Source organism: Dendronephthya gigantea, unplaced genomic scaffold, assembly GCF_004324835.1.
Source record: "Dendronephthya gigantea isolate DGI-Jeju-01 unplaced genomic scaffold, DenGig_1.0 000060F, whole genome shotgun sequence".
Lineage (NCBI taxonomy): Eukaryota > Metazoa > Cnidaria > Anthozoa > Malacalcyonacea > Nephtheidae > Dendronephthya > Dendronephthya gigantea.
Window position 1 is genome coordinate 1,430,373 of NW_021163070.1, and position 10,205 is coordinate 1,440,577.

At 34.6% G+C, this 10,205-nt stretch overlaps 1 protein-coding gene across 1 annotated transcript; it reads left to right on the forward strand.

The window, feature by feature from the left end:
* Positions 1-512: 512 nt before the first annotated feature.
* Positions 513-9,959, forward strand: LOC114530180 (protein C12orf4 homolog). Its single transcript, XM_028551760.1, has 13 exons — positions 513-841; positions 2,799-3,129; positions 3,900-4,011; positions 4,176-4,290; positions 4,481-4,502; positions 5,161-5,249; positions 5,719-5,803; positions 6,301-6,422; positions 6,618-6,788; positions 6,871-7,073; positions 7,719-7,776; positions 9,239-9,306; positions 9,852-9,959. Exons 1-13 carry the CDS (start codon positions 661-663, stop codon positions 9,948-9,950), a joined length of 1,656 nt encoding a protein of 551 aa, XP_028407561.1. The 5' UTR covers positions 513-660; the 3' UTR covers positions 9,951-9,959.
* Positions 9,960-10,205: the final 246 nt, after the last annotated feature.

The following is a 10,205-nucleotide window of genomic DNA, read 5'->3' on the forward strand; positions in this document are numbered from 1 at the left end:
CCCAGGAAAAGTGGTGATATATTTTTATCTTTGCTATAAAAAATGCACAGTACACTATTTTAATTACTCACATGTTTAATTGTAAACAATCATATTTGAAGTTTCCCCAAGCTACCCTAGAGTTGATTGCAACGTTCCAAAGCCGGCACAGCAAAATTCCAATAATTACAACGAATAAACAAATGAATATTAATAAAGAACACAAGGTGATCAAAGCAATATGGCGAACACGGAACACTGGCGCAAATTTTATAGTTTCGCGGTTTTTAGCGGAACGAAGGTCAGTCGATTCATAGGTCGATTCCAGCCTGCTCTGGAGGCAGCGCGCCAGCAGGTACAGCAGATCTTTCGTTAGCACTTACATACGGGCAATGAGAGATAATGAAACCTGTTTATATACGTGTAATGAGGTGCTAATCGGGTATTTCAATCTTATTCGCCAAGCCTATATGAAGCTCCGTTCATGTTACCACTGACATAGATGCAATTGAAGATGAAGTCGTGGGCTCAGATATCGTAGTGGTTGGTTCTGGTTCTACTGTATCAGTGGTAACCAATCACCAGTGGTACAACAATGAGACTGAGCTATTTGTAATTTGTTATTATGCTCAAATACTCAAAAACAGGAAAAAATACATTAGTAGCAATGTTTTTGTGCATATGAATGATAATGCAATCAGGATGTCTGGTTTAACAAAGGAATTTAGTTTTGAGTTTGTGAATGAGGACAAGTCTTGTAAGTTTCTGACAAATGTAAAAATCCCCGCTGATGTTTCAAAAGTGAATGAATTGACGAAGAGAATTGTGAATTATCACAATTTGCCAGCCTACTTGGAAGAGGGTATTTTTTATTACATTTTACTATAAACTACTGGGTTTCATGCAAGTATAATGCAACCTCAATTATACATTGTAGTTGTGATCCTAGTGTGGAAAGTATTGGGCACACAATTTTGATGTCTTCTATATATTTACTACTTACTAGTATTTTTTTAACTCATGGTTGTGCAGTTTGCACAATTTCCATCAGTACATGACCCAACTTGAAATTATGACTTGGTGATGGGAGTGGGATGGTTCTTCAACTGTATCTGTAGGGTTTGTGCTTGGTTGCAATTGTATCCACTGGTCACACTTGCACCACAGGCTAAATCATTAAAATATTTTAAGCTGACCAACACAACAACATTCATACATGCATGTAAAGGTGTCTGATGTGATAGAATATTTCTATGTATGGTTCAGTCAGCATAACCATTTAAATACTAAAATAAAGACAAATTTACATCCAAACTATTTCTCATCAGTGAAAATCACTTGTTCATGACAATTATGACTAAATGAAATCAAAACCAGGCTTCAGGAGCAATGTCATTAGTCATTATGTTGGGGTTTTTATTTTTTTATAAAAAAGTGGACAAAAAGATTATACTGTAAGTCCATATATGACTACAATAACTGACCAATTTTGGTAATATACATTTCAAGATAATTTGGTAAAAGGTTTTTTCAAAGGCATACATAAACATAACCTTATTGCTGCCGCAGCAAGCAAGCCTGAAGCAAGCGAGCAAGGCAGCACTCCTCCTAATCTTAGTAATCTATATATTAGGAGGGAAAATATTGATTTTGCTATGTGCATTGCATTCTGGAAGTTCTTATACATTCTTTCACTTGTGCCTGCACGCATTGCGGCTGGATAATGACGGCATGTCATGACAAGAAACGGCTAGGCATCGGGTAAAACCTCACATTATGGACTGCCACCTTGGTCTGCGCGCTAAATATTTTAACGAATTTATTATTCGTGTAGAGATTCGAAGCGTTGAAAACGCCAGAAATGTACTTCAAGATAACGAATTGGCCATAATAATGTTTTTGATCTATTGATCCTTGGCAACAAGCGATATATCAACAAACCAGGCAATACATCAACATGTGAATGCGCCAACAATTTCTATAGGTTGGCCGGCTGACATATTGGCAACTTGTATACTCGAATTCTGCCATACGTTTTCTGTCAAACCACGTAAATGTATAGTATCGAAATGTGCGTCAAAACTAATTTAGTGGCGATGCTTAATTCACGCGGGCAAACCTCTAGACACGCTGCTATTTCGAGTCACAACAGAATAAATTGTTATAATCTGTAGTAGCTGAATGACAAGGTTTCAAAGCAATATTGCAAATTATCCATTGCATATTCCATTATCATGCCAGGCGGATGAAGATGTATTAAAAACAGTCCGAGAACTTAATTGCATCATAAAATCTTCAATATGTAGATCTCCGCAACTATTGGCTGTCAATTCCCCCTTTCCATATCAATTAAGAGGTATACAATAAACAATATCTAAAATCCAAAGTAAATTAGCAGAGATAAATTTTGAACCACGGCACATGCACTACCATAACAGGTAAATTTTACAAAGGGTTCATAGATCATCGAACAAACTACTCCATAAGTAAATAGCAACCAAAATAGCAAACACTGGGGTCAAGGATTAAATAAAATATTAAAAATTCAACTAGGAAATAGGTTAAGCTATAAACAGCCTTCGTACAGGATCCTTCGTAGTGAATTCCCGTGGGAACGAGATTGGCAACCCGAACACTGACATCGTGCTTTCAGGCAGCATTTTTACCCATGGGTAACCTAGTATAGTACTAGTGAAAAGGCAAACTGTTAGTAGACATTAAACACTTTTTGAAGTACTAAATGAAACCTACAAATCAAATCAAAAAGAGGCTACTGCATCGATTTTGTATTTGATTGGTTTCATTCTAATTGCTTTTAGATTTACTGAATTGTCTTACGCTTTTCATGAGGAAAGAAAATAATGCATTTTTTGATGATCAAGCAGATGAAATTTTAGAGATATGTACACACAATGCAAAACAAGCTGAGATAGCGATTGATTCATGGAACGAAGCTTTTACACAAGAATGCTCAAAATATTCTGATGCAAAAGAAGTGAAAACCGAGGAACTGACCTTCTCTGAGATGTACCACCTCCTCATCCATTCAGCATCCTTAGAGACATTACTTCAGTTAGAGAATACCTATGCATTAGCTGTTCAGGATATGTTGGCACAAAGAGATGCTGCTCTGGACAAGTTAGAACAAAAGTATATTGATTGTTTTAATTTTTATACTTTTTTAGTTACACGTCACAACTTCATTGTTTTTAACTTAGAACCTCTTTCAAACATGCATGCGAAACATCATCCTTCAACACATACATGAAAAAAATTCCATCCATTCGGGACTAAAAAAACCTTTAAAACCAAAACGAGACTTAAGAATCAGGCCTCTAACTCTAAGCCTCATTTTCTTGTCATTAGCTTATTTCCATATTTATTTTTTTTTTTCATGCATGCATTAAAGAAGGATGTTTTGTCTTGGACATAGCCAAAATACCATCCCTTGAGAAAGGAATGCGAAAGAGGTCATAAGAAAACCTTAAAGTCTGCATCTTGTTGCCTTACGTCATTAGGTCGAAAGTTTGCTTTACATGGGGCCAATGCATAGGGCCAATGTCATGGGCGCTCTATATCATATAAGATATAGTTTGGAAGAAGATGTATGGATTTTTGTTCTTGTGCCTAAACTGCATGATATATTTTGGCAAAACATATTCGCTTTGCTTTTCCTCACAACAGTTGTTAGCATCGTCTAAACTTGACTTGGGAGCTTTGGGACCGTAAGGATATGACTTAATGCTATTTATTACAACTTGATTTAGGGTGGTTTAAGAGATACTTGCTCAAATAAAATAGTGATTTAAGGCGATTTATCCCAGAGCCGGTCTAAAATTTAGTTGTGAAGAACTTTCCAAATTGTCCAAAAAGTCTCAAATTGTAAACACCAATTTTTTCAACTTTCTTTACCGATTCAGGCAAAATAAGGAAATGAAAGAAGCACTGGAACCTGGAGTTGCTGGCATTAATTCGGATAACTATCACGAATCAGTAAATAATCTTGCGGCAAGACATTGTGAAGATACACAGGTTACTATATTGGTCCCTAATTTGTTGATGCTTTCCTGTATATTTAGAGTACAATTGAGTGAAATTGAAAAAAAATTCAGAACTTTTAGTCTGTTAAGATAAGAGGTGTGGCACAACCAGAAACAGATCAACACAGAAAATCCTTCATTTATTACATTCTGCAGATGATATCGACGCAATGGTCGAGTGCTTTGTCAGACCTTCAAGAAGTTCAGAAAAGAGAATATCAAGAATGGGTTGGTAAAGTGCACGAAGATCTTGTCCAGACGTCAAGCAAAGGTGTGTTGTACGTAATATATTGCGAAGTCAATTTAGTTTTAGTATTATTGTAGTACAGTGGACAAACGGTGCGTGTTTAAAAAACATATGAACAATTTATTTCCTCTTTGCATTCTTTCTCTCCAAAAGGGTCGAGTAGTAAATTGTTTCTTGATTTTACCGTTTTTTTACTTGATTTTAACTTTTTTAGATCCGGGTGGTTCTTTTGAAAGGTATATATTTATTTTAATTTACATGACCCTGCTGAATATATTTTTCACCTTTCGAGGCTTCATTAACTAATGTAACGGTAGGGGGGCGGGAGCTCTTATTTCAGATCAGTGGGCGGGAGGCGCGAGAACCTCATCTATTCCTTGCCGCCAGTGGATAGGAAAATTTTCCTTTTATAAATGAATATAAAGTTAAGAATTTTTTGCCTTGTTGAAATTTATCATCAAATTCTGACTAGAATGCCTGTCACGTACGTTGCCTATATAGTGGTCTCGCCACGCAGCATGACCGTTAAAATCTGAATGATGACGCAAGCGAGGGTAATATTTCGTACAATAGTGCACTTTAGATAATATTTCCCCAAATTCTCGCCTCTCTGGTCTATAAATGATGAGTGTATACATTCCAGAAGTTTGTACATACGCGCTTGTATTTTTAAATCTAATTTGCAAAGATGAGATTAAAATTTTTTTTACGGTTTAAAATTTCAACTTCTTGCGACAATAGGTATCGGGCGAACCTTAACAAAGTTAATTAAAAGACCTTAACAGATTAATTAGAACAACTTTATATTCTAATACATATTTTCAGAAACGTCAATTTGCTTTTTGTAATGCTGAAAAATAGCACTCGAATTCATTCAATGTATTATTTTCACAGCTTTAGATCTCGCAGTGCATCTACCGTTAGCTTGCTCCCTGATGAGGTGCACAATCAGATGTTGGAAGAAAGTTTTACGATACACTTAGGTTCGTTAACAATGTTCGTAATCGTATAGGGTTCACAATTTGCAGAAATTAAATAATCAGGAAATTAATGTTGTTTGTTTTTTAGTAATCACGGAATTAACTTGGTCAACAAACATTGATATATATCGCATATAATCTTCTTATAAAACGGGCCCTAGTTTCACCGGGAGGAATTAAAAATATGAAATCGTGTAGCCTTTTAGTAAATGTAACCTTTTAGCGTTTGCTGTAACATATCATAGGTCTCGATTCCTGAAACATAATATGCATGTAGCCAGCAATATCTATGCTTACAGTTACAGGCTAATGCTCATACAATACGAGCTAGATCAACCTTGCAACATATATTGTATCATTTATGCATGTTATTGTTGTGTAGAAATTAAAAAATAACCGCGGAAGTTTGCTTAAAAAGATGTAATGTATAGCTGAAATGAAGATTTTTGAATTATATTATTGCGTTTTCTAGGAGCACAGATGAAATCAACGCATAATCTTAGGTTGATGTGTTGTGATCTTCTCGATTTATGTCGTTATAAACCTGCTAAGCAAGGGTATGGAATGTAATTCCTTCAAAAATGTATTTTTATAATTATTGAATTAAATTCTCTATATAATGGTTTGGAACATAAAAGTTAATAATTATTGAATTAAATTCTCTATATAATGGTTTGGAACATAAAAGTTTATAATTATTGAATTAAATTCTCTATATAATGGTTTGGAACATAAAAGTTAATAATTATTGAATTAAATTCTCTATATAATGGTTTGGAACATAAAAGTTAATAATTATTGAATTAAATTCTTTATATAATGGTTTGGAACATAAAAGTTTATAATTATTGAATTAAATTCTCTATGTAATGGTTTGGAACATAAAAGTTTTCTGCAAATATCTTTTATGCATGCACAAATTCCATAGCGTATATGGTTATAGGTAAGGCCTCGCTTTCATTTTGTCGTAATTGTCGTGAACATAATCGTGAACATGTATTGGAGTATGAAGAAACAGCGGGAATGCATTGTAACATCCCATTTTGTCGTTTAGGACTAGTATATGGGCACAACCCCAAAGAATTCAAACTGCAATGTCCTTGTATTCTCAATCACTCTCCGGCTTGGTTTTGCTTGTCGACAATAGAATTAACTCCTACACTGGAATTAAGAAAGGTATCGTTGTAGCTCTGTATTCTATTAACACCGGTGATTTAAAACCAGAAAAAAAGGAGGTGAAGTAAGACGATGCAAGAACTTTTTGTTTTTTACGATTATATATATTGGTAAAACTATATAATATAATACTTGAGAAATATATTGTTCTAAATATCTTATAAGCTGTTTGATTATTTGTTTGCTATCCTGTAGAGTTTGCGTCCATATGTCAGCAGTCCACGGACTTCCATTTTCCTGACTTGGATAAGCAGTTTTGTATGATTCAACAGAATTTGGAGGAAAGACGACAGAAAAAGATGCAAATAAGTGGGGCTATCGACGCAAGAAATGATGAAGCTTTTAAAACTTCAACCATGGAGACTGGTGAGTTAGAAAAACTTTGTCGATATTTCTTGCCAGTTACTACTTAATAATATTTACTTTTTATCTTTAATATTTACTTTAGGTAATTTTTACATTACACGTCACTCCAATCTTTCTCAAGTACATGTTGTGTTTCATCTGGTCGTCGACGACTCTCTAAAATCGCCCACCCTTGCAGCACGAAATGCAATCGTCAGTGGTTTGCGTAATGTCCTGCATACAGCTTCACGTCAAAATATTCACACCATAACACTACCTGTTTTGCTGGCGGAGGAAATGACAGAGGTTTGTACCTCTTAGAGCTAGCGAGAAATTCACTTGGTTGAGCCGTGAATATCCTAAAAACATTATTCAACTACTGAAAAAACTGATAGAAAAACTTCTATAAAATAACCCATTTTCGTAGGTGGTACTTTGAATTAGGTATTTTACCAACTAAAGAATTGGTTTGTCTGAAAAAAATATATTGGTCACTTCTTATAGGAGAAGCCTGGTACGCATTTGATAAAAACAAAAACAACATATTGAATTATTTAGTTTAACTAAAGTGTCTGGAGGAGTCTTATTAATTGCAAAATCAATTAAATTTTCTCTTGAGCATTTATTTGTGCCTTTTTCATTCAGAATTTCTCTATTTTTCATCTCGTAATGGATCGTCGGTAACACTGCTCCATTACGGGAAAGTATTGGACCGCTGAAAATTCTTTTCAGCCAAACAATGAGCTCATTTCACCGGAAGTGACGCTTGCCATACAATAAAAATGTATAATGTGCTTTATAACTTCAATACTGGTTTTACCTATACCGAAAGATTTTTCAAAGATAGCTTTTCTTGCATGCAGAGAAAACCAACCCGTTAAAAAATATGCATGTTATGACGTCTCTCAGTATTTTTGTATCACTGTTATATGTTTTGATTCATAATTTCAGGACATGACAGTAACGTGGTGTACAAGGCGAGCAGAATTGGTTCTGAAGTGTGTTAAAGGTATATATATATAATATACACAGCCGTTGTCATAAAGGTTATCACCTGGAAATAATACGTAAATGTGGATCACGTGATTGTACTGCATACATTAATTTTTTTGGGAAATCGCTGGAAATCTGTTTTGAAAATTTTTTAAATGTCATAGTAAGGCGAATAAAAATTGATATTAATAAAGAAACAAGAGAAGAGTCAACAAAATAAGCCACATTCAATAGTCACGTGATTGATATTTATATATTGTGTAGTCTGAAAGATACAACATTTGCATTCAAATGTGCAGGTACATGGTAATGAATTGTACGTATATCGTAGAAATTTTGGGTATAGCTGGGTTTTTTAAGGAGATGGGGTTTTTCGGTTAATAAATTGACTATATATTATTATTAAAATTAAAGGTTACTTTTCAGAAGAATTTGTTTTGAAACAGACATTTATTTCACAATTTCAAAATTTCCATCCATATCTGCTCGAAAACCACCATCTTGAATTTTTAAGGAAAGTGCTACAAATACATTTTATTTTTTTAATCTGGGGTTTATAATCACAATTCTTTTAAACAAGTTCCGAAAACAAAAGAAATACGCGCAAACACAAAACATTTATTGGCTCTATACCATCTATTATATAGTGAAATTATATAAGTGTGCTACATAGCAAGGGGGAATTTCGTTTTAGCCAATCAGCAAGTTTGTTTATTTTTTTAGTAACCCAATCAGAATGCATAAATCTTGATAAAAAGTACAATATATACCATTTTACATGAAGTATTAAGAAATTAGGCATTCTGATTGGCTTTTCCTGAAAAATGTAAACAAATATACCGATTAGTTTAAAACGAAATTCCTCCTTGTTGTGCCACAATTCGACGGGGGCTACTTTTTTTGTCCACCCCTGTGTATAGAGAATAATACATGGATGCGCGGAAATATAGAATTTATTTCGAGTGTTAAGAATAATATTGAACGAGTGACCGCATTTTTTTTTATTATATAATAATATAAGTCTGTTTTTATTAAAGGTTTTTAACTCCCAGGGCGCGTATACCCGATTGCTTGATCAAACACGATAATCGCCAATAGTACACATATATTATATGATAAGAAAACGTGTAATGGTATTCATATATATTGTCTCACGTTCATTATAATATTTCAATTGAAAGATGAGATTGTGTTTTAGAAAGCCACTGCAGAGATTATACTGGAATTTTAAAAGTGTTTCCTCCGGCTTTTTAGCTCGATTTTTTTAAGCTTTTGACTAACCCCCAAAAAGCAATGGTGAAAGTTGAGGTAGATTTAGTGGTTGATATAGCAAATCTATACATGGAAATAAAAAGGCAAAATTTTACATTTGCAAAATACTGTTATATTAGCGCTATTTGAAACGTCGATGCACATAACCTCCCATAAATGAATCGACTAATAGAGGTAATAATATAGGTTTCCTGATGAACGTATAGGTTTTATGATGGAATGTGCATCCTGGAGTGGCTCTGAATCATTCAATATCCAGTTTGTTTTGCCGAAGGTAACTGAATAATATTCATTGTGAAATAGAAGTTTAATATGACTTCATAAAGTTTAGGTTTGATACATTTGTATTGTTTTGCTGTTGCCACAACCTCGCACTAAACAAAAACACGTATGATCACTGTAGTATATGTTGTCGAAACGTCGAGAAATACTTTTGTGTATTTTTGGTAGCTGTTACTTTGTTGCAACATTATTCGAGACAACGTCGAGGTGATTTCCGATAATCACCGAGCCTAAGCCGAAAAATTGTTTTAGTATTTTTTCACTAGTGAATTGACACAAGAAATTTGTTCGCTTTTCTCTTTGTAACTAGAAACGTCCACAAAACGGCTAGCCGCCGGCATTTTGAAATTTCTTATAATACGTCAAATATGACCAATCAGAATGCAGGATTTGATATATTCACTTGTGCATGCAAAAATACTAAATATATATATCGTGCAAAGCGTGATGGTTCATTTTTGACCGTGCTTTTTTTGACCACGCTCCGTTTAACCATGCTTATCCGTATAAATGCTAAATAATATATCTTTCCTTCAGGACATTTCGTCAGATATGTTTCACACACTTAGCAACATGCTACCCAGCATATTTCGTGTATCAAGGACGCTGGACCTGCAAGATTTATCACGAAAGTAAAAAAAAAAACATTACGTCGTAATACGATAACTAGCAACAATACTCATGCATGCATATGGATCTGAAACAAGCCGCGTTTGCATTACGTGTTTGACCTGGCCTGGACCAGGCCTAGGCCTAGATGTGAACATTGTTTATCCGGCCTAGACCAGGCCAGGACCTGGTGTAGGCCACAAAATCCTGGTCAACAGCAAAAGGTGGCCTGGGCCAGGCCTGGACCTAACCTGGGGCAAGATTTTGGTAATGTGCACATTC

What these genes read in the sequence shown, in the direction of transcription:
- LOC114530180 (XM_028551760.1), top strand. Translation starts at nt 661, where the DNA reads ATGAATGATAATGCAATCAGGATGTCTGGTTTAACAAAGGAATTTAGT. An exon ending in CTACACTGGAATTAAGAAAG is followed by an intron (nt 6,423 to 6,617) that starts GTATCGTTGTAG and finishes GCTATCCTGTAG; the next exon opens with AGTTTGCGTCCATATGTCAG. An exon ending in AACTTCAACCATGGAGACTG is followed by an intron (nt 6,789 to 6,870) that starts GTGAGTTAGAAA and finishes TATTTACTTTAG; the next exon opens with GTAATTTTTACATTACACGT.